The following is a 25,952-nucleotide window of genomic DNA, read 5'->3' as shown; positions in this document are numbered from 1 at the left end:
TGGATAATACCTTGAATACCATCTTGGTCATCATATAAACTCCTTGAACCCAACAGATGGACTTCAAGAAGTGCCTATGGACAAATCCTATAAATGTAACTTAAGGCAACCATTAGTCCATAGGAATTTTCATCAAGTACCAAAACCACATATGGAGATATATGCTCAATATATGCTCCAACAGGTGGTACGTCACCGTGTCAGCGAGGAGGATGAGCACGTCCGTCGCTACATGGTTGCGTTGGAGGGCAGGTTCGAGCATACCTGGCAGGTACTTCGGGGATCTCACTCGAGCTATGATCCTGTGATGGTTCTTTCTCTTTGGGTGTCCACCGCCCGCGCCGATACCCGTCGGGCGCTACGGTTCTAGATGTATTAGTGATGCTATATGTATGATAGTATTCGAGGAGTATTAGTGATAATATTCGACGATGTACGGACAAAAGTGATGATGTATTAGCTTATAATTGAATGCATGCTAATTTGAATACTACTTTATTTTACGATTTGGTTTTGCTTATTGAATGCTCAAATTGGAAAAGTACTCCTACTTTGAATACTATGCAGAAATCTAGGAGTCCCGGGTGGAGCCACGACCCGGGACTTAAGTTGTTTTCGAACGGAGTTCCTGATAGAATAATTCTTTTTTGGTACAAAGGTTAAGAGAATCCGTTTTTTGCACAACTATGGATCCACATATCAGGAACCTCGAAGAGGAAGAACTTCTCGGAGATATAATCAAAGACGGCCCCGACGTTGAACCAGCTGAATCTCCGTCGTCATATCTAAACCAGGACGTTGGAATGGAGGTCGAGCGACACGAAGATGAAGCCGATGGGGCAGGAGATAGGTCCAATGACGGAGAAGGTGATAGCTCCACTGATGGAGAAGCCGGTGAAGAGGAGAAGTCCGGCGAGGTATACATATGAAGTTCGACAATCACTTGTAATATGTGAAAAATATTGGAGATAGCTCTATATTGTATACATATACATTCATTTGACGAATGTTTCTCCCTCTTAGGCCTCCACATCGAGCAAAACTACGAAACGAGGCCCGACTAGAAAGTTGGATGCACGGACGCATTACACATTTGAGGTGATATTTCCTACGGGCAAACCCAAGCTTCTTAAGAATGCTGCTGAGACATTCAAGAAGCAATGCGGAGTTCTCGTTAGGGATCACGTCCCGATCAGCGTTCGGGAGTGGAACAAGCGCAAAGGGGCAGCCGATAGTGACTATGTCGCCGAAAGGTACAAAGATAATCTTTGGAATGATCTCATGTCACATTTCAACCTGCCAGAATGTGAGAATGAAGACGCCATAGACAAACTGAGGGCCAAAGTCAAGCAGTGGACTCTGAAGAAGATGGCCGAACTGTTCCGTAGCTGGAAGAAGAAGCTATGGAAAAACTATCTGAAGACAAAGAAAGTGCCAGTATTCGAGGGGTCTCTAGCCAAGCAGGCGAATCACTGGAAGGCATTTCAAGAGTACAAGGAGTCAGAAGATGCCCGGGCATTATCAGAAAAGAACAAGATAAATGCCGACAAGAAGAAATATCACCACAAGCTGGGGCCAGGGGGCTATGAGACTGCCATCCCAAAGTGGGATAAGAAAGAGCAAGATCTGATAGATAAAGGCATCGTACCTGAACCACTCCGTGATGAGTGGGAATTAAGAGCAAGAAATTTGTTCCTTGCGCATGGTGGGTCGTACGACGAAACAACAGGGGACCTCATCTGCAATGACGAGCTTAGGATACCCAGGGAGAATTGGAAAAGGATAGTGAAAGAAATTAAGGAGGGACAAAGAAAGTTCACTTCAAATAAAGACAAAGATTTGCTCACACTGGTCCTCGGCAATGACGAACATGGAGGATGAACGCGAGGCTTCGGTCCTTCTTACCCGTGGTGGCTTGGGTTTGCGAGAGACCAAGACACTTACAGAAGCCGAGAGAGAGCAAAGAAGTGGCAGCAGGATGAGGAGAATGACAAGTTCAACCAGTTGCTTGCCAGGATTAACGAGCAACAGAAGCAGATTGATGAGCTTAGAGGAGTACCGCGCCACGAAGATCGTGCACTTGATATTACCGGCGCCCCATCTAAGCGGAAAAGCAGCGTGGCTGAATCTGAGGCCCCGCCCGACGATGAACGAAGAATTATAGAGGGCGGTCCCGGCTACCCCGTGGATGGAATCAAGGAGTCAACATCATGTGAACTCCATCAGAAATTCAAGAACATATCCATGAAGGTGGTCGTCGAACAAGCTTTACCTTCTGGCCCTGATGCACGCTGGCATGGCCGTGAGATTCCAGCTCGCTTTGCTAAAGTCGGGGTGGATGAAATCATGACGGGGTTTAACAATATGGAGCTCGACATAGCTGGACCCGAAGATGAGATGACACTCGGAGAAGTACTGGGTGGAGTCATCCTATGGGACAAGAACTACATCAATCTTCCAGGCTCGGCCCCAAGGACAACACCGCCTCCGAGTCGTTGCAGGTCACCTACACCTCCATTACCTCCAAGCCCTCCACATGACGTCGGCCAGCACAACACGAGTCCATCTCGATCACCACCGCCGGATTTGGGTCGTCCGTCTCCGCCGCCGCCCGCACATGATACTAAGCGGAAGCGTGCCAGCAAGAACGCTCCGTCGAAGATTTCTAAGCGACGGAGCTCCCCAAAGCGCAAACTGTCGCCCCTCCCAAAGGTACCTCATGCTAATCTTCCTATTAGTCCTTATGATCGTACCCCCCAGGAAAACGCCAGGATAGCAAAGGAACAGCATGATGCGCAGATGAAAAGGAAGGAACCCGAGCCCCGCCCGGAATACACCGAGAAGCACATAGCATGGGCAAAAGACTTCATAACCACTCCATCACAGTATGACTTACACTATAAGCCTGATGACTATACACGCACATTGCAGAAGGAAGTGAAAAAGAGCAGCTCACGTGCAAGTGCAAGTGGGAGAAAATCAAGTTCAACCACAAGCAAGAAAAAATCAAACGTTCCTCAGCTTGGACAACAGGCCAAACAGTCGATCCCACCCCTCAAGGTGTTAACCGAGAATGTTCCCCCTCCGGTGCAGGGGCAAGCTTTTGAAAGAGCAAAGGACTTGGCGGATGAATGTGATATCTCGGTTGAAGATTTGCTGGCTTCCCAAGACGACAGGATACCCAAGGTTGTGGTAGCCCCTAAGCCACAGTTTGTCATGGGAGAGCCTTTGGTCAGCAAAGATGATCTCCCAACAAATATGTGTTACTTGCATAAATGGTACTTAAGTGAATCAAAGAATGGGAGAACGATGATCATGCTGAGTGTCCCAGGGAGTACTACGGCCGCTCCGAAGAAATCCATATCGACTTTGATGAACTCTTCCAGATGTACAATGGCGACACCCTCGACAAATCGCTTATGAGTTGCTATTGTCTGTAAGTTTTTTAATTCGTTGTCTACATATAACTTGTTTAGTTATTTCAATTCATTGTCTATATATAACTTGTACTCTATTATGCAGAATGAAGATTCTGGAGTGTAAAAGTAAGAGCATCCTAAATATTGGGTTTATTGACCCAGATAAAATACATATAGCGACGCTAACTGACAAACCCAAGGAGACGGAGAAAAACCTTCTAAGATTTCTAACAGATCAAAATTTCTGTGACCACATACTGTTTCCATACAACTTCAGGTGAGGGTCTTTACTCTGTTGTGTCAATTCACTTATAAGTGTAATTGATAAGTTACTGACACACACACACATATATATATACATGTGCAGCTTCCATTGGATTCTGTTGGATATTCAAATTGATAAGGGAAGAGTTGATGCCTTCGACCCATTATCGAGACCCTTGGAACAGTTTCAAAGCCTGCAGGACATGCTCCAAGGGTAATTTCAATCATTCTTGCGCTCTATCGGTCTCTTTCGATGATTTTCTGATATATCAATTAATGAAAAACTTAGCAAATCATTATCCTTGTCAGGTAGGGTTTGGAAGCGGTTCAAGTGCGTGACTACCGGTAACTTTCCTGAGAAGATGACCTTTAGAGCGGCTCAGGTAAGTAGTAGTATGATATACTTCTATTAATTTTCAATACATTTATGATGCTAGATTATTATTTTGATTATATATATTCTATTCTCGTAAAGTGCGACCAGCAGCCACGGGGAACGCATCTATGCGGATACTATGTTTGCGAGACCATTCGCACGTTTACCTCTGAGTTCAAGGATCACAGATTCGACGTCAGCAATGAACATTCACACCTCTATTTTTACCCGTCGTTCTTTGTTATCATGATTGATATTCATATTCATCTCCTCTTCTTATATAGCACACGACCATGAGGACGAAGGTCCTACCACAGCAACGCGTGATTGCTGTTGCAGAGGAGCTTGCGGGATTTCTCAAGACGGAAGCTGTAGAAGACAAAGGACGATTTAGTGTAGCTAAGGACCATTACTGATGTTCGTCCATGTAATCGAATAGACGGGCTCTAGTCCCGATAATTCAGATCTCCATATAATTGTATATATATGATCGCTTGTAATATAAGTTAATCTTATATATTTATATATATATATATATATATATATATATATGCATAATTATTTCTATTTAAATTATATGAAAACTAATTCCCGAACACCAAACGAGGCATCACGTTAATCTCCCGAACACCTAAACCCTAAAACCCTAAAACCCAAAAATAATTTCATTCAAAAAAAAAACCCAAAAACCAGCAAAATCTGAAAATCTTTAGTCCCAGTCCGTGTAACGAACCGGGACTAAAGGGCCTGCCCCTGGACGCTACGAGGCGCCCACGTGGAGCACATTTAGTCCCGGCTTGTAACAGGGCCGGGACGAAAAGGTTAGGCCTTTAGTCCCGCCCCTTTAGTCCCGGTTGGTGAACCGGGACTAAAGCCCCTTACGGGCCGGGGCTATAGGCCCTGTCCCCACTAGTGTGTACTACTATATTTTTTCCTTTCTGAAAGTGCACACGAGAGCTGTCTATTTCCTTCATATCAAAATATAAGACAATTTTGCAGTTTAAATACGTACTGCTAGCTTCTTCTTTTTTTCCTTTCTGAAAAGGCACAGGAAAGCTGCCTATTTCATTGATACTCTCTCCGTTAAACAGTAAAAACGTCTTACATTTTGTATGGACATGTGCAGAATTACATGATTGACGGCAGCACATATTTTTTATTTATTTTTACATTACAAAGCTTTCTAGTGGGGATTGGTCAGATCAAATGGCATTTTCCGCCATGCCCTTTTTCGGGGATGCGACGTAGATGGTTCATATGAATACAACACGTGGTCCAAACCATGTTTGAGCAGTTGAGCTAGCTACATTTTTGTTTGCATTGTAAACATACCATTCAAGATGTATGGGGTCCGGTGCACCCTACTTGTGTGTATGCACTATTTGGGATTAGGAGGATAAGTGCTAACTAGTTCCCAAAGGACGCACGTACTGGCCGGCTTTCTGTGGGTGAAAACTACCACTGGTGGCTTTTCTAGATGGAGATGGATAACCATAACCACAGAGCTGCCTTTCCACATATGAAATATTGAGATGTAGACAAATGTACGGAGGAAACAAAGGCTTCGGCAAAACTTCATCTCAAAATTGAAAAAAAGAACTCAAATAGTCGAAAGAGCTCATTTTAGGCCGAATGAACTGTAAAATCAAAACAAATAGAAAAAAACTGATTTTTTATATGAAACATTGACAGAAATTTTGATAACCTACAAAATTTCATCATAAAAGGGCGAAAAAGGGTTCCCCGCTTTTTATTACAAAGCAACCAGACATAACATCCAACGATAGGTGCTGGGGCGAAAACCGCATAATCACGTCCAAAAGAAATGAAAAAGGAAATCTAAAAGAAACAAAAGCCGACACCGGTGGATCGACAAAAAACGCAAAAGACTCGCGACCGATGCGCCCTCCAAGAGTCTCCCACCAAGCTCCGTGACTCCAACGCATCGGTACCCATCCAAGAAGGAATGCGATGATGACGGCGTTGCCGCCAAGGGTTTCCCCCGGTACGAGACGAGGCGCGAGGAAGTGTAGCCCCGACGCCCTTCAGGAAGGTTCGGCGACACCCAAAGGTGTCACCGCGTCACTGTCGGATGGGCCGACAGGGTTTCCCCCGATCCCAACCTGCACCTTGAGCGCTCCGAAGCCTGCCACCAAACCGACCATCACCCTGCACCAACACGGTCTTGAGGTCCTGATACGTCTCCAACGTATCTATAATTTGTGAAGTATTCATGCCATGTTTACAATAATTCTATATAATTTTGGTATGATTTTATTAGAACTAATCCGGACTGACGCTGTTTTCAGCACACCTACCGTGGTGTTGTTTTTCTGCACAAATAAAAGTTATCGGAATGGGCTCAAAAATTATGGAGAATATTTCTAGAAAATATGAAAAATATTGGAGCAAAATGATACCGGAGAGGAGTCCCGAGGAGGCCACAAGCCTAGGGGCGCCCCTAGCTTGTGGGCCCCTCGGGCACTCCCCTGACAATATTCCAACGCCAAATATTCAATACAGAAACCCCCGAAAAGAGACCTCGATCGGAAGTTCCGCCGCCGTAAGTCTTTGTAGCCAAAAAAAGATCAATCTTGGCCCTCTCCGGCACCCTGCCGCAGGGGGTCATCTTCATCGGAGACCATGGAGGAGGAAGACAGAAGGGCCATCATCGCCATGGAGACCAATGACCAGAGGGAGAATCTCTCCCCACTCAAGGGGGGCATGGAGGAGAATGCACAAGGGAGAGAACCTCTCTCTCTCTCTCTCGGTGGCGCCGAAGTGCCATCGGGGGAACCATTGCCGCGGTGATCGCCTTCATCAACATCACCTTTTTCATCACCATCCTCATCTCCTTTCAGTGGTCCACTCTCCCGCACCTCGCCGCTGCAATCCCCTACTTGAACATGGTGCTTTATGCCACATATTATGATTCAATGATGTGTTGCCATCATATGATGTTTTGAGTAGATTTCTTTCGTCCTTTCGGTTGATTGATGATCTAGATTGGTTTGAGTTGTATGTTTATTTTGGTGATGTCCTATGATGCCTTCCGTGCCGCGCACACATGAAGGATTCCCGCTATACGGTGTTGCAATACGTTCATGATTCTCTTATAGTGGGTTGCTTGAGTGACAGAAGCATAAACCCGAGTAAGGAGGTTGTTGTGTATGGGATAAAGGGGACTTGATGCTTTAATGCTATGGTTGAGTTTTACTTTAATGATCTCTAGTAATTGTGGATGCTTGCTAGAGTTCTAATCATAAGTGCATATGATCCAAGTAAAGAAAGTATGTTAGCTTATGCCTCTCCCTCATATAAAATTGCAATAATGATTACCGATCTTGTTAACAATTGCCTAGGACAATTCCACACACCGACACGTCATTATTCCATACTCGCTATTTGTAATATATTCTAACTTTATGATAACATCACCTATTTATATATTCTAGTTCCCCATTATCATGCAAAGCTACTCTCTTCATACCCACAACATAGTTTTATTTCTCGTTTCTAGTTGGAAGCAAACGTTTGACGTACGTAGAGTCCTATCATTGGCAGATAGGACATGAGAGAATATTGATCTTACCTTTAGCTCCTTGTGGGTTCGACACTCCATACTTATCACTTCCACCTTTGGAAACTTCTACAATGATTCCTTGCACTTGGGGATTATCAAGCTCTTTTCTGGCGCCCTTGCCGGGGAGCAATAGAGTGGGGTTGGTATTCTCGTGTGTGCTTGTTTGTTTTCTTCAGTAAATAGATTTTGTTTTCCCTTTTAGATTTCTTTAGTTGTGGGTGAAACAAAAAAAGATAATGAAAAATACAAAAAGAATTGCGTGCCTCTTATGCCTAAGAAGTTTTTCAAAAAGAAAAGTGATTGGAAAGTTGTGCATTGGAAAAGTGAGGGTCGACCTTGAACACTTGTGTTCATGCTCATTGAAAAAAATGTAGAATTTTCATGGAAGCTTTTCAAAAATAATCATCCCCTTGTATATATCCACTATGTTATAAAAATAATGTGCCAAGATTTGGTTTAGGACGATTAGATAGCTTGTTTGCTTTGTGCGGTGCAAAAAACAGAAACTTTGACTGTAGTGTATGAATTTACATTTTTTACTGGAACGTCAAAACCTTCTGAAATTTTACACAGTACTGCTATACAATTTTTTTAATTTTTCATAATTTTTCAGAATTCTTTTAGTTACAAAAGTATGCGAAGTTTCCAGATTGCTACACAGTGTCCTGTTTTTGACAGATTCTATTTCCTATGCATTGTACTCTTATTTTGATGAATCTATGGGTAGTACTTGGGGGTATGAACCATGGTGAAGTTTGCCTACAGTAGATATAATGATGATATGAATTTGGAATGAGTTCAGAACAATACTTAAAGCAACATTTTGCTTTATTATACTAACGGATCTCACGAGGGTTTTGTTAAGCTTTGTGTGAATGAAGTGTTCGAAGATCGTTGAGGTATCAATATAAGAAGAATACGGAGAGACAAGGGTTCAAGATTGGGGATGCCCAAGGAACTCCATGTAAATAATTCAAGGAGACTCAAGTATCTAAGGTTGGGGGTGCCCCGGAAGACATCCCATCTTTATTCTTGAACAATTATCGGTATACCTCGGTTTTTGTTTTGTTCACATGATAGTGTTTTTCCTTTCCTTTTATACACCCTTCTAGCATGAGATAGTCCTTCATTGATTTATAGAACTCTTCATGCACTTCACTTAAATATTTTGAGTATGGATTTGTAGAATGCTCTGTGAAGTTCACTCATATCTTTGAGAGTATGAATAAAATTTCCGTCGGAATTAGGCTTGGAAGTGTATCAATGTCATGCCTAGCTAGGAAGACTTTAAAGAAAAGCGCTTGTTGGGAGACAACCCAACACTTTTACTCTCTTTTTTTTGTGTTTACATGATTAAGCTACTGTAGTAATCATGTTTATGCCTTTTATTTCAATAAAGTGCCAAGTAAATACTTTGGGATAGTATGGATGATAGTTGACTTGATTCTGTGCAAAAATAGAAACTTTTGTTCTCAAACCAGGAATTTTGTAAAATCACTGGAATGTGATTTTGATCTGAATTTTTTACACAGTATTGATATACAAATTTCCTTAATTTTCCTAATCGTTCAGAATTTGTAGAGATAGGGAAGTATGTTTACACTACAGATCTTCACGGATTGTTCTGTTTTTGACAGTTTCTGTTTTGCATGCATAGTTTGCTTGTTTTAGTGTTCCCATAGATTATATTCAGTGATATAAATTATGGTAATAGTAGAATACAGTAGGTATCATGTGGAAACAATTATGAATCTTTTCTTGATAGTACCTAAGTGAATGATCATTATCTATTATACAAACCCATCTCACGAAGTTCCGTTAAGTTTTCTATGATTGAAGTTTTCAAGTTTTGGGTGAGACACCCATATGAGGAGAATAAGGAGTGATGAAAACCTAAGATTGGGGATGCCCAAGGCTCCCCCAAGGTAATATCCAAGGAAGACTCAAGCGCTTAAGCTTGGGGATGCCCCGGAAGGCATCCCCTCTTTCGTCTTCAACATTATCGGTATATCTTACTTGGAGCTATATTTTTATTCATCACATAATATGAGTTTTTCTTCGAGCATTATTTTATTTTATTGTTCCCTATGAGGTTTTATTTATAATCTTGTTTTTCAATAAAAAGTTCCAGGGATTGCCTTTAGGATGCTTGCGTTGCATGCTTTGATGTGTGCTGTGTATACACAAAAACTTTTGATGTACGTTTGAATTTTCATATTTTACTGGAACATGGAAAGTTTCTGAAATTTTTTACACGGTGTTTTCATATAATTTTATAGAATTTCCTAAATTTTAATAACTTTTTGAGCTGCAGAAGTACACTGTTTTCATAAATTGCTACAGACTATTCTGTTGGGACATATTGCTGTCATAGTTTTGTTATCTACTTATCCTATAGTTTCCATAGCCTATATTGATAGATATAAATTGTGGAAATGATAGTAAACAGTATATGATGCTTTCAATTATTATGCAACTTGTATTGGCAGTACATAAAGAGTTCATTTGTTATTATGTGCACTAACCTATCTCACGAGTTCTTTTCAAGTTTTGTGTGGATGAAGTTTTTGAGAATAGGTGAAACCGGGATACGAGAGGATTGAAAAAGATACAAAAGCTCAAGCTTGGGATGCCCAAGGCAACCCAAGTAAATATTTGAAGAACTATCAAGCATCTAAACTTGGGGATGCTACGCATCCCACCTCTCTTTGTCAACTATCGGTTAGACTATGTTGAGCCTAAATTTTTATTCGTTCACATGTTGCATCCTATTTTTGGAGTGTTATTTTTATTTTGCTTGCTGTTTAAGTAAAATACTAAGATCTGAAATTCTGAATGAGAGAGACAGTCCTTACATAGCTACTTAATTGTTTGACTACTCATTGATCTTCACTTGTATGTTTTGGAGTAGTTTTGTCATTTACTTTCATGCTTGAGCCTAAATTTTTATTCGTTCACATGTTGCATCCTATTTTTGGAGTGTTATTTTTATTTTGCTTGCTGTTTAAGTAAAATACTAAGATCTGAAATTCTGAATGAGAGAGAAAGTCCTTACATAGCTACTTAATTGTTTGACTACTCATTGATCTTCACTTGTATGTTTTGGAGTAGTTTTGTCATTTACTTTCATGCTTCACTTATATCCTATGAGTAAATGGTTGAATGAATTGAATATCATAAATCTGAAATTAAATATGCTTCATATACTTATCCCATGGGGAGTAATGACTTCACACATAATAAGTATAGGTAGTAAAATTTATTGAAAGTTAGCAAACACCGCATTGGTCAATTGTACAATTCATGAAAGAATATTAAAGGAAGAGAGATTCCACATATAAATATACTATCTTGGACATCTTCTATGATTGTGAACTCATTAATTGTTTTCAAACTCGAACAATTTAGTTGAAATTGGACAAGGAAGACAACTTAATGAGTTATGTTTGGGTATATTTGTATAGAAGTTATATTGGTATGGATCCTCCGACATGTGGTGATTGCTTCCAACTCATACTAGCCAAAACTTCCGCACCAAGTACAAATACTACTTGTGCATCCAAATACCCTTAAACTAGTTTTGCCATGAGAGTCAATTATACCTACATATGGGTTGACTAAGATCCTTCAAGTAAGTTGTCATCGGTTCAAAAAGCAATAAAAATTGCTCCTAAATATGTATGATCTTTTATTGTAAGGGAAAATAAGCGTTGTACGAACTTGTGATGGTAAAGAAATAAAAGCGACATACTGCATAATAAAGGTTGCTATCACAAAGGGCAGTACAACGTGATGTTCCTTTGCATTAAGGGTTTGCGCATCCAAAAGCAAAAAGCGCATGCCAACCTCTTCTTCCCTTTGCGAAGGGCATATCTTTTACTTTCTAGTAGTTACCTTTATGCAAGAGTCAGGGTGATCTTCACCACTTCCTATATTTTCGCCTTTTTCTCTTGGAAAGGGTCATGTGTTGGGGAATGATCTAGACATATATATACACACAAATATATTTGGTCATGAATTATTATTGTTGACAATTATCTATATGATAAATAAGTTGGAAGGCGAAACATTAAGCCCCTATCTTTCACTATGTTCGATGGAGGCTATTTGTTCTCAAAATATGTTTTTAATGTCAATAATCATGGAAGACTATATGATAGTTGAGTATGTGGAATTTGCTAAATCAAAAGCTCATACATAGACCCTTCGTGAAAATAAGATGAATTACAATTGTTTGGCGACTGATAGCATAGTTTGTTAGTTTTTCAGAAACTTTAGGGTCTATACTTTAACATGTGAATAGAGAGTTATTTCATCATGAGAAATTTTATGAGATGCGCTATTTTTTATGATATATAATGATGCTAGAAAAATTGTTTGGAACTATCATTGATCAAATTTATGCATTATGCTAGCATTCACACTTCATAAATTATTTCTTTTATCATTCGCCTACTCGAGGACGAGCAGAAATTAAGCTTCGGATGCTAATACGTTTTCAACGTATCTATAATTTATAAAGTATTCTGTATAATTTTGGTATGATTTTATTAGAACTAACCGGACTGACGCTGTTTTCAGCAGAGCTACCGTGGTGCTCTTTTTGTGCAGAAATAAAAGTTCTCGTAATGGGCTGAAAATTTACGGAGAATATTTTTGAAAAACATTAAAAATAATGGAGCGAAAAGATACCAGAGAGGAGTCCTGAGGAGGCCACAAGCCTAGGGGCTCCCCCTAGGGCACGCCCCCAGCTTGTGGGACCCTCGGGCACTCCCCTGACGTGATTCCAACGCCAAACATTCTTATAAATACAAAAACTCCCGAAAAGAGACTAGATCAGAAGTTCCGCCGCCGCAAGCCTTTGTAGACACAAAAGATCAATCTTGGCCCTCTCCGGCACCCTGCCGGAGGGGGTCATCTTCACCGGAGACCATGGAGGAGAAAGACGGAGGGGCCATCATCGCCATGTAGGCCAAGGGCCAGAGGGAGAACCTCTCCCCACTCAGGGGGAGGCCATGGAGGAGGAAGCACAACGGGGAGAACCTCTCACTCTCTCTCTTGGTGGCGCCGGAGTGCCATTGGGGGAACCATCGCCGCGGTGATCGTCTTCATCAACATCACCTTTTTCATCACCTTCGTCACCTCCTTTCAGCGGTCCACTCTTCCGCACCTCGCTGCGGTCCCCTACTTGAACATGGTGCTTTATGCCACATATTATGATCCAATGATGTGTTGCCATCTGATGATGTGTTGAGTAAAAAAAAATTGTACTTTGGGTTGATTCATGATCTAGATTGGTTTGAGTTGTATGTTTATTTTTGTGTTGTCCTATGGTGCCTTCCATGCCACGCACACGTGCACTACTAGGGAAAACCCTAGGAGTAGCGCGGGATTTTGACCTATCAGTAGCGCGGGTGCCCACGCTACTTCTACGACGCTACAACTAGCTTTTAGCAGTAGCGTCGTTTGCCAAGCGCTACTGCTAAAGTTTAGTAGTAGCGCCCGTTAGAAAACGCTAGTGCTAACCGAGTTAGGAGTATCGTGCTTTTCTAACCGGCGCCACTAGTAAACGCACATTTTTATTATATATATATGTTGTATTTACACACGGTTACACATATCAATATACAACAGCAATAATTATCGTGCCAACAACTTCATTTAGATTAAAGTGTATGGATGTAAGTGATCATGTTGAATTAGAAGAAAATATGATGTTACCAACCGCAACATCATATTTTCCTCTAAGTCAACTTGGTCACTTGCATCCATCCGCTTTAATCAAATATATGTCATATAACTCATCATCATCTTACGTACTCATCTAACAACTTATCATCATCTTAATCATATATCAAGTGAAAATCTCATAAAACAGAAAAACATCATAATAGTCATCATGCATCCTAATCGATCATGCCAAGTTAATATAAACCAGAAAAATGTGTCTCTCATAAGACCTAGTCCTCGCTCCTAGTTATAATGTCATAAAACAGAATAGAACCTATGTCTCTGCGATGAAGTAGAGAGATCCAACGGTCTCCAACTTATGGCTTGCGATCCTTCTTTATTTCTCTCCATGCTTCAATTTGGAGCCTTTTTTATTTGCGCTTAGTTGAGTATGTTGCATCGAACTGAGCCCTTAGTGGGCTTTTAACTGTCATATGACCTTTGTCGTGCATCAACAATGGCACTACATCATTTGGCAGTCGTTGTTGAAGAACATAATAATAACCTAGTTAGCAATGTAATCAACATCATTTATGCAATAGTAGAGTGTACTTAATTAGCAAACTCTTACCAGGATATTTCAGGGATGTCATCTGCCCTCAACCTATGGACTAATGGCATGTAAAATGTATAATTTGGGCCAGTTCCCAAATTATACGGGAAGTTCTTCCTACCAACCAGGACACCAACAAGAAAGTGGATAAGAACATCCTTCTCCTCCCAAGTTAGATGTGATCCATAAGTGTAGTGTGTCGTGTCAACTAATTTTCGTAATTCACTTGAATCACCAAAATAAGTTGTAAATTATAATTTAACAAACTTAGTACATGGATGAAAACCAACTATTTCTAAATATTGAATGCAAATTACTTGACAAATATGGTTGACAAACTTACATGGAGGTAAAACAGGAAGCATATTGACAAAAGCCCAAATATCGATGTTACCTGGCATATTATTTTCAGGACGAGGATCGAAGGTTATTTCCATACCTCTTGAAATCCATATGCCTTGCAAAGATCTTCCCAATTTGGACACCCTATTTCTGTGTTATAAGTTGCATTCATTACTTTGATCACAAATGTGTGACCATGTATAGTCCTCAGGTTAGCTCTTCTCGTCTCCATACTCTTGTGGTCTTCGAAACCGAGCAAAAATTTTGCAAATACTTACGCAACAACATTCGGGCTTGAGCAAATATTTTGCAAATATAAAAGAATCCGAGCAAGAATCCTAGGCATGGGGATGTCCCACCAGAGGCTTGGGTCGGTGTCGGGGTTGGGGCAGGGATCAAGGTCGCCGGGGTCGAGGTCATGGTCGGGGCCGGGGTCGAGATCGGGTTCAGGGCCGGGGGCGAGGTCGCCGGGCAGGACCTGCGGCGACGGCAACGCGGAGTGGAGAGGAGAGAGTGAGGAGAGGGAAAGGTAGGGAGTGAGGGCCGAGGCAACAACGCAGAGTGGAGAGGGAGAGAGTGAGGAGGGGGAGATGGAGGGAGTGAGGGGCGAGGCAGCAGCGTGGAGTGGAGAGGGAGGGAGTGAGGGGCGGCGGTGGCGGCGCGGTGTGTGGAGAGGGAGAGAGTGAGAGAGAGGGGCATGCGGGGGCGACGAAGACGATAAGTGCAAGCCCCACTTAGCAGTAGCGCGGGTCAGAAACATGCGCTACTACTATTCTATTAGGAGTAGCGCCAGTATCTGGGGAACACTACTACTAAATCTAGCATGTCCGCAACGGTTGGGGCAATATTAGTAGTAGCGTGTTTCTTAAAACAGTGTTGTACTCGAAGCACGCTACTGATATGTAGCAGTAGTGCCGCCTTTTATCCACCGGTACTGCTATTGTTCCGTGTATAAAGTTTTCCCTAGTAGTGGTGAAGGATTCCCGTTGTAGGGTGTTGCAATATGTTCATGATTCGCTTATAGTGGGCTGCTTGAGTGACAGAAGCATAAACCTGAGTAAGGGGGTTGTTGCGTATGGGATAAAGGGGACTTGATGCTTTAATGCTATGGTTGGGTTTTATCTTAATGATATTTAGTAGTTGCGGATGCTTGGTAGAGTTCCAATCATAAGTGCATATGATCCTAGTAGAGAAAGTATGTTAGCTTATGCCTCTTCCTCATATAAAATTGCAATAATGATTACCGATCTTGTGAACAATTGCCTAGGACAATTCCGCACACCTACCCATCATTATTCCACACTCGCTATATGTAATATAATGTAATATATTCTAACTTCATGATAACAACGCATATTTTTATATTCTAGTTCCCCGTTATCATGCAAAGCTATTCTCTTGATACCCACAATGTAGTTTTATTTCTCGTTTCTAGTTGGAAACAAACGTTCGGCGTACGCAGAGTCGTATCATTGGCAGATAGCACTTGGGAGAATATTGATCTTACCCTTAGCTCCTTGTGGGTTCGACACTCCATACTTATCACTTCCACCTTTGTAAATTGCTACGATGATTCCTTGCACTTGGGGATTATCATGCCCCCGCGTTGTCTCACCACGACACCGTAAGGAGAGACTTGCACATCAACGAAGAGGAGCCGGGACTAGGAGCAGCAGCAGTGTTGGCACGCGGGAGGGCTCAACCTCCACCGTCATTGACGGTAGCCGACCGGACACAATAACAAGAGCATACCAGGTCCATGGGCCCATAGGCCCTGCCAGGATCTCCCCTCCCGGTAAAGCTCCCGCCAGCGTGCTGCAACACGCACCCCGTCGGTGACGCCGCCCCCCATCCAAGCTGCTCCTCCTCTCCATCACGCACAAGACAACGCAGCCACGTCGGGCGCCGGCCTACTAGGACCCATATGGGCCCCTCAGGGCCCATATCTAGGCCAGGGGCGCGCCGTCGGCCACCCCGCACCATCATGCCACCCTGCCGCCAAGGAGCAGCGCCACCACCTCAGCCACCGCCAACCACCACCGTCGGGTCGCCAGATTGCAGCTAGGCCGAGCTGCATCGCCGCCGTCCCCTGCCCCGGAAAGGGGGAACGCACGCGCGGAGAAAGGAGGACTCGCTGCCGCTGGCACCACCCGAGCCAGTGTCGATGGCGACGGGGGGGAGGAGGAGGAGGCCCGCGTGAGAGGATTTCGAGCGCTGCCCGGCTACCTCTCCTGGAGGCGGCGCGAGGGCGGATTCGGGAAGGGAAGGAGTGGGACGGGAACAGGGGTGCCTGGCCGGCGGCCGGCGATCGAGGGCCGACGACGGCGAAAGGGCCGGCGATAGTGCGAGAGGGAGGGAGGAACCCTAAGTCGCATGTCGTGGGAGCGAGCCGGGGGAACCTAGAAGCTACTCTATCGCCTTGGATTTCTCCTCAAGCTCCAAGTCCTCCCATGCACTCGGCCTTTCCTTGGAGGAGTCGAGCCCAAATTTCATTATGAAACGATGTTCGTGGAAGCCATGATATAAAAAACAAAATCGATGCTTCGAAATGCATTTGAAAATAACAATTTTGAAGCATCGATTTTTTTTCACATTTTCTACGAATATGAGGTGACGAAGAAATGTTGCAATCTATTAAAACATGTGTCGATGTTTCACACAAAAAACGTACAAAATTATCCTTTTACTTTTATTCAATTTACCGTTGTGAGCTCGGGGTCAAAACCGTTGTGTCCCTTAAATGGTGTACTTAAGGCATTTCCAAAGCCGACTCACAAACCTTGCGTTCGGACCACGAAAGCCAAAGCCATTTAACACGGTTTTGTATCAATATGTGATGCGGTCCTAACGTATTTTCCTTCGCAAACCGCGGACAAACGTGTGGGCCTTTACGAGAGTTCGTACCGCTCGCATGTCCGCTTCTGACCGCCTTGGCCCACCCAAACCCCTCATTCCTCATCCGCGTGTTCCCGCCCGCTGTTAGCTGCCCGCATTCATGTTGTTGTACAACACACCGCTTCACATTGAAGCCTCGGGGCAAACGCGACCTCTCATTGCCTTCGCCATTTAAGCAGCACGCTGCACGAGGGCGTCGCCCACGACGCGTCTCCGGCGTCCGCACCTGTTCAGTGTCGGAGACGGTGACTGGACGGGACGGGGGAGGATATCTACCATGCCCTTCATTGCCCAATCCGTCAATATGCCACCATTTAGCAGGCTTATCGGCCGATAAACCCACTCCGACGGCGTGCATTGACGCACCCGGACGCTTCGGCTCATCGAAAATCCTCTATTTAAAGGCGGCCACACCCGACTAACTTCACACCACAACACAAGCCGCTCCACATCCTCCTCCCTTGCACTGTATATGTCATGACTGCAGGCGGCGAAGCTCTGTGGGAGAGCCTTTGCACGGAGATGAAGCACGTCATGGCCGCCCTTGCCGCCGCCTGGTGGAGCCGCCATGCCAGGAGGATTGAGGCCGTCTTGCCGGCTACCTCGTCCGAGATCTCCAAACAAGGACGACACCATCATAGAGGCGGGTTCTGACGACATTGTCCCGGCTCCGACGCCTCAGGTGCACTCCGCCTTCACCATGGAGCCGGCGTAGACGCACTACAACACCGCCATGATGGAGGGGCAGCCAGACTGCATCGGCATTAGAGCGAATGCTGGAGCAGCACCGGCTGGCGTTGGGCCAGATCGACGGCGAGTGCGCGAGCCAGGAGGCCATTTGCGGCCATGAGCGTGGCGAAACTGAACTTCGTCACGGAGTAGCTTGTCATATACGATGTCGTCCGCGTTCAAGTCGCCCCTTGCCACGAAGCATCCGCCACGGAAGCACAATTGCACGCGATCGCAGAAGAGAACAACGCGAGTTACGCCTCCTACGGGCCGCCGATGAATCATCACGCGGTCTCGTGGAACGACGACAGCGTCGACGCCACCATTTCCATCGCGGACGTCACTTCCAACGGTGACGAACAGGGCGCGGATTCCTCCAAGGATGAGTAGGGCACGTGAGGCGGCAGAGCCTTTGTGTCCCATGTGGGTCGTCCGTCTCTCGTGTTCTACTCTTTCTTGCCGAAAACCGCACTTTCATTCCACGGGTCTTATCGCGAGTGCTTATGAAATGGCGGATGACGGACGACACGGGCTTGGAGGCCGTGCGCCTCCGCCATAGGATAGGTTTAGGACGAGATCGCTTTTTCTTGTTCGATATGCAATGAAAATTAGTCATGTTTGTATGAACTTCGTCATGCATATGAGAGTCGGATGTGTTTGCATGAATTTCGTCAGGTTTATTAAAAAATAAAAAATATATGCGACTATGATTAAATGACGGGTTCCGGCACCAATGTCCACGAACTGATCCCTTTATTCATGAACGAAAGAAAAATTGCTAATAAAGAGTAAAGACACATACACGCGCGCTTCACACGGACGTAGCTGTCGAGTATAGCAGAATGGGACAAGCAGATGGCACTGGCAGCCGTTGAGAGGACACAAGTCAAGTACATGCGTGACCCAAGTGGTGGAGTGGCTTTGCCCTTTCTCTGGCAGCATGACTGTGCCTAGTCAAAATGCTTTGACAAATCGCCATCTTTGTGCCTTGATTGGGCCAGCCACTAATCAGCTCATGAGCACCCCGCGCCTTGATTTGTCAATGCTATATAAAACCTGGTGCCGCTGGCCCCCTCCACCCAATTAGTGCCCCATTTTCTTTCTTTCTGAATAATAACCGCCATCACCCACAGCAGTGGCATGGGCATGGTTGGTACCCTCCACCTCCGAGAAATCAGAAATGCATGGTGGGTCAGCCGGTTTTGCTAAAACTGGGCTCGCCATTTCTAATTTCTTCACTTCCTCGTGTGATACTGTCAAGCGAGGGCCGATGAGGGGTGTGCCCTCTGTCTGTCTTGGGTCGCCTTTGTGCTGCTTCGCATTGCACGTGTGTGTGTACAACCCCTACAGCACGTACCACGACCAAATCATTGTCTCTTTTATGTACGTATAATCCGTACGTATATGTCCTACAAACGCTCTGGTGCGCACCAACAGATTGTCCAAGTGCGACCGCCGTCATATACATAATCTCGACCAGAGTGGAAGACAGTGCAATTATCACATGGTGTGGACTGCTAACCTATGTAGTACAATTCATTATTAGCATATACAATACTCCCTCTGTTTCTCAATATAAGTGTTTTAATAGATTTCATTAGGGGTCTATATGTGTAAAGCAAAATGAGTGAATTTATACTCTAAAGTATGACTATATACATTCATATATAGTCCATAGTGAAACCACTGGAAAAACTTATATTTAGAAATGAAGAGAGATGCTTTGCCTTGGAAACCATTAAATTTTAACCAAATTAAAAAGTAGAGGCGGAAGGCCTAGGTAATGCTCTGAGTAGGCCCATAGAAGGCTTGTGAATACAATAAGCTCCGACACCCTAAAAATAAGAAGGTTGAGAACTTGAAATCTCTTTGCTCCTTTTTTTTCTTTTAGCAAAACCTCTTTGCTACATGGTTTCTTCGTTCTCTGCCCATATTTTTCATTGTTTTCTACGGGTGTTTTTCTATTGCACATATGAGCTTATCCACCTAATGAAAGGAATTCTTGGATGATGACCACATCGATGGACACCACTGCATTTGATGTTAAGAGGCACTAGGAAAGTGTTATGCAAAAGATACACTTGAAAAGGACTGAATATTAATGGTGCGGGCATGGTACAAGGTAAATCTCAAAAGCAAATCAAGATGGACATGTCGATCGTTTCTAATATATCTACACGATGATTTCGTCTACAGCTATGCTAAATTTAGGCATTCAGCTACACATGCTTATTAGGTGCTTGCCATATGTTGTCATTTTGTGTGTGTGTGCATAGTACCTTAATTTGCAAGCAAAACTTCACCGGTAAGTGCAACAGGCCTTCACTTTTTTGTTGACAACACAATGAGGTAAACCTGTACATATGTGGCCCACCAGGGGGTGCGCCCTAAACCCATCTTAGGCCCAAGAAAAATAGTTAAAAACACATCAAAATCCCCTTGCAAAAATATTTTGATAGTAAACTAATATACTTGGTGTGCCTTTCCATGCATAGAGTTATTGTTATACATAACTGGTGCCGTGACAAGCTAACGGCAAAATGCAAATCAACAGTTGAATGTTGTCACTCAATTTACATGCTTCTCCTCGCAAAAATAAACAATCCTATATGTTTCTAGAAAAAATATAATCATTTTGTATAACTGATCAATATTGCTTCTTTGGATCATCTTAAGGTGGTAGACTAATAGATTATTGCTTTCTCAAATTTCTTACTATCTTAGTGCAATTAAATAAATAAAAACTACTCGTTACTGAGCTAATAACCAAGTTGCTCCTAAAATGTTAAAGGTTGTAACATTTTGGCGCTCCATAGTTTTAGTAGCATACTATAATTTTTCTATCAACATGACATTTTTTCACTTCTTTCGCCCAATCTACCTACCAAGCCATGATTTAATTCACTACAACAGAAAAAACAACAATCACAATATTAGTTCAACACCGGGAGTATCATCAAAATATAGGGTTTTGATGAAAGATAAAACACACCAAAGAAAAAAGGTACAAAACCATTGACAACAAGTGCACATGCCTTTTATACCCTTATGTATATGCAGTGCTGCCGGTTCAAGTTGATAACCCAAAAATGTTGAAACAACATCATAGCCTCCTAGCTAACTCCCCACCCACTAGGTTCATCCTCTTGGCTCAACAATATTTCTACCAAAAGGCATACAACACTCGTTTGACAAGAAAACATATATACAACTCTAGCATTATTTTTTAAATAGGATCTATTGTTTCCTCCTCAAGCCAACTAATAGTGGAACACAAAACTTGTTTAGGCTCAGTTATAAATATATATATGAAATTAATAGTGGAACACAACTCCAATGTTATAAGATGATCCACCGAAGTGATTGTGAAAAATATGCAAAAACGTTTCCTCGGCAACAAAAAAATCATTTCAGCTCACTGCTACATAAATATATACTGAACTATTTTTTTCGTCGAGGACATATACATGCTTATTTTTTCTATCGGCCCACTGGTCCATCTTATATTACGTGTGTGTTGTTCTAGTATTTTTTTTCATGATTACACCATTGAAGCCTTAACTAATTCTGTGGTAAGCCATGATAGAAAATCCTTCTATATATATATTGCTAATTCAAATACAGCTGTTTAGAGAAAACAAAACGGGCAATAAACTCTAGCATCATTAAGTATATTCGCGTGTACACACAAGCATCATTAACGTTATTTGTTTACTGATCTTTTGAAGCCTTTAGATTAAATTGTAACCCTACTCACAAACGATGTACTTGTTATTTCAAATAAATAAAGCTCTTGTTTAAAAAAATACCCTTCATTCTCAAATGCATGGGGCATGATTGGCCATGTGAGTACAGAGTAGCTGTATGACCACTATAGTCCATTTTTCATGTGTGTATGAACTTCATTCTCACGTTGATTACTCCCCACAACCAACCCGGACTTGCATCCCTTTCTTTACCACCATTTTTCTAACGTGGAGTTGGGGAATCAACAAACCCTATAATATTGTAATATGAACACGAAATCTCAGAGTAAATAATGATGATTCATACTTAAGGAGTATTATTCGCGTGCACATACAAGTATATGCTGTACAAACAGAATAAAACCACCATGCATCATTTTTCTATTGATGGCATTGATGCACTTATTAAACATATCTAGCATGTCAGTAAACTTCATGCTTTATTGAATTATTTGTGCAAAGTATACCTATGCAATATATAATCAACTACATGCACGTATTTAATTGTCATGATTTATACCACAGCTAGAGAAGAGGCTACATAACAAAACACGGTTTCAACTTGCTAACTACCTTTTTGTTATGTATAGATCTAGTGGTTGGCAAGGTAACATCACCACATAGTAAATTAGCATTTAAATGTGCACGGCAACGATCACATTCCACAATGACGCGGGCATACATATATAAATTGTGGTTTGTGCTAGTAGATAAATTGTTGACGCGTGCACACAAAACAAGGCAGCGTTTGGAGCAGAGGAATATTTCTCTTCTGTTAGGAGATGGAGATCAACGATAGGCTCACAAGGAGCCACAATTTTGTGAAGATTGTTAATCCATGTTACCATCATCACATAAGGTAGCACTCCATAATCAAACATCCTTCCATTTCATCCATTGGAAACATATAGCAAACATTAAACCTTACAAGCAAGCAACCACCAAACGAGCCTCCATCTCTCATGCATGCGCCGATGCACGGTTCATCGGTCACTATGTACACAACCTAGCTTTCTCCCTTGTGACACCCATGCATGTATGTCTAATTTATGTGCCACGCATGCATGCATTGTGCGACTAGACTAGATGTACTTCCTTTGAGACTTGTTCCCCCCGGGCCATGTTCCGGATACTATGCTCTAAAAATGAAATGAAAAAAAAAAGAGGTTAGCTCAAACGGTTTCAACTGCACCATCGCCGCCACTTGTAACACTCTTGTCCGAGTCGCCTCCGGCGGACGCGGCGGCCACCTTGCCGTCGCCTTCCTGCTGCTTGTGCCGCGTGGTGTACTCCCCGTAGAGGTAGGAGGAGAACCCCCAGACGCAGAGCACGGTGGCAATGGCCTTCTCCGCGCCGAACGGATCGCGGAACACGACCACGCCGCCGATGACGTTGGCGGTGAGCACCGCGGTCATGCAGACGCCGCTGTGCAGCGACGACGTGAGGTACACCATCCCGGCCGTGCCCATGAAGCAGGCCTGCCACGTCGCCACCAGCGCGGCCACCAGCGCCCAGTACGCCGCCGGCGACCGGTCCCAACGCGCCAGCTCCTCGCCCCACCTGCCGGCCGCGACCAGCCCGCAGACCGCCAGCGCGGTCGCCGCGGCCTGCATGACCACCTGCACCTCCACCACCATCCGGAACCCGCCGGACACCGCCCGGCGGTACAGCAGCTCCATGACGGGCAGGTAGGCCGCGAAGAGCCCCGCCGCGCCCAGGGTCACCGCGAAGCCGATGAAGTACCTCGCCCGGCTCCCCCCGTCGGGCTGCTCGCCCGAGTCGGACGATCGCAGAGCCAGCAGCACGGAGCTGAGGGTGAGGAGCACGACGGCATTGAGGTTGGAGAAGGTCAAGGGGTGGCGCACGATGATGGCGGCGAGCACGAGCGTGAACGCGAGCTGCGTGGACAGCAGCAGCGACGAGGTGGACACGGGCAGGTACGACGAGCTGTACGAGAAGAGCAGGTTGTTCACCCCCATGAGCACCCCGATGACCACGCACGCCATGAGCAGCCGCCTCGTGAACCACGCGAACGGCCGGGGCTCCCCGGCGGACCGGCCGGCGTAGACGGGCAAGAGCAGCACCGGGAACCCGACCGACTGCACCAGCGTTGCCACCCACCGGTCGCGACCGCCGTGCGCGAAGTAGTAGCGGGACAGCAGGCTGGACGCCACGGAGCCGCCGAGCAGGGCGACGTAGTTGGCGCACAACAGCAGACGCCTCCGCCTCGCCGCGCGCTCGCCATTGCTGGCAACGTCGGAGGCCGGCATGTCAAGGATCGCGGGCGGGGAAGAGGACGTGGTGATGGACATTGGCGAGCGAGCGAGTGAGATGGACTTGACTTGGCGCTGGGTTGGGGTGAGGAGGGAAAGGGGTGGAGGTGGGGGAGTATTTAAGCGAGATCACGCTCTCTTTTTCTAAGAGTGGAGAGGAGATTTACAAACCTTTTCGTGTGGGAGAGTAAAATAATGGAAGCCGAATAAATAGGCACCGGCAGACCGGATGTTTGTTAATTTGTTTGGATTGGATTTGTTATTATTCTCAACACAAATTCGAATATATGTCCTTGCCCTTGTTAATGCAAACTAGATCAATGACACATCATTTTGTTCAACTTGAAGGTAGAGCTTTTCTACCTTATATATTCCACATTTTTAGTTAACATACAACTAATTTTCAGATCGATCGATTTTAACGTGTGGTGGAGAGTTTCCTCCCCGATGAGGCCTTGCCATGACTTGCAACAGGGATAGGGGCTCCGCGACTGCGGCATCATCGAGGGTTGACAGGTTCGGTGGAGGGCAGATGGGCAAACCGTTGAAGACGGTTCTAAACTTAGGCCAAAACAAACTGGTGTGGATAACCTTTTCCACTGAGTGACTGTTTAGACCATAAGCTTCAAATTTTTAATCTCGCTATGATTCGTATAGAGCTGGAGCTCGAGATGGGGACGTGGCGGCCAACAAGGGCTTGTCAGGACCTTGCCGGAGGCATGACAAGAAGTTCATCGCGTTGTCGACGTCATCGTCGTCTAAAAAGAGGTTGTGGGGACATGAAGAAGTCGTGGGTGTACGGTTGATCGCACTGAAGGAGGATGAAGGCATGTCGGCCATTGGATTTCAATCCAATAGTTTTGATAAAGAAAATAAAGATTTTCAAATTCATGTCGGGCAACCGATACCTAAACCAAACCCTATATATACACATCATATTTTTCACCGGTGGCATGAAGACAATGGACGTCGGTTGGTTAGAGTCATGTTTGTGGCATTTGTTCCCAGCTCGATTAGATGGCGTGGAAATGAACTAGTACACGGTTTTTGTTCGGTTTTTCATAATTAATCAGACAACCCTTTTCTCCTTAACTAATGGGTGAGCCAAAAATAAAATCCTCCGTTACAACGAAAGAAATGATGTACTTCCTTCGTCCCAAAATAAGTGCTTTAAAAGGGAATCAACTTTGTATTAAAGTTAGTATAAAACGATATTATTTTTGATTCACTTATTTTGACATTTTGGGACGGAGGGGGTAGTACTGAACTGAAAAAACATTCAGAGCTTAACGTAGGTAGTATTTTGAAACAACCTGGCAAGCTTTGAAATACCCCCAACAACAGGGAAAAAAAAAAGGAATTATGGTCACATTTACCGCCAACTGCCCATGCATGCATGTCGCTCGGCCGTGTGTAATAATGCCCAAACCAGCTTTGGCCTGAATCCTCGGAGTAGTGTAGAGACTAGAGACTAGAGAGGTGGCGAAACGTTTGGGCCGTTTGCCGTGCAAAATGCTTACTGACAAGCTGGCCCAGCCCTGCACCCCTGTACTAGCTGGTTCTTTCTTTCGTATACCAGCAAAACCAGATGGCATCTCCAGATCCATTGCTACCGTCTTCCCGCATCAGCGGAACGGGAGGCGAAACAAGTGCGGCTGGGCTGAGCGGAGGGCGAAACGGAAACGGTCGCGCGCCCTCCAAGGTTCAAGGCCGAACCGCATGGATCGCCAGGGAGATGGGAGCTGAAGCTTCCGCGTGAGTTGGCTTGTTGGCGCTGAGCCTGAGACACGGTCATCTCGTTTCATGTCAGCCGGTTATTACTACAACGCTTGTGTGTGTGTGTGTGTGCGCTGCTCATTCGGTTCGTTCGGATGCGTGGTGTCGTGGCCGCGGAAGAAGGGGACCTGTAGCCCACAGCTCTACGGAAGGAAAACATGCATACAGACTATGATTAGCACAAAGGGTGCTCGTTCTCCCTTGCGCCCTTAACATTCAGACTTGAGAGTGGATATGCACGAACTTAATATACACACTCTACACCA

At 44.3% G+C, this 25,952-nt stretch overlaps 1 protein-coding gene across 1 annotated transcript; it reads right to left on the bottom strand.

Annotated features, from left to right (window-relative positions):
• Window positions 1–22,507: 22,507 nt before the first annotated feature.
• On the bottom strand, window positions 22,508–24,029 carry LOC123440097 (probable purine permease 4). The gene has a single exon (XM_045116679.1). It carries the CDS (start codon window positions 23,947–23,949, stop codon window positions 22,810–22,812), a length of 1,140 nt encoding a protein of 379 aa, XP_044972614.1. The 5' UTR covers window positions 23,950–24,029; the 3' UTR covers window positions 22,508–22,809.
• Window positions 24,030–25,952: the final 1,923 nt, after the last annotated feature.

This window comes from Hordeum vulgare, chromosome 3H (assembly GCF_904849725.1).
Source record: "Hordeum vulgare subsp. vulgare chromosome 3H, MorexV3_pseudomolecules_assembly, whole genome shotgun sequence".
NCBI lineage: Eukaryota > Viridiplantae > Streptophyta > Magnoliopsida > Poales > Poaceae > Hordeum > Hordeum vulgare.
The sequence above is the reverse complement of the archived record's forward strand: the minus strand, read 5'-3'. Positions and strand labels throughout refer to the sequence as shown.

Bases quoted from the DNA above. Each gene is read 5' to 3' on its own strand.
- LOC123440097 (XM_045116679.1), bottom strand. From the start codon at position 23,949: ATGTCCATCACCACGTCCTCTTCCCCGCCCGCGATCCTTGACATGCCG.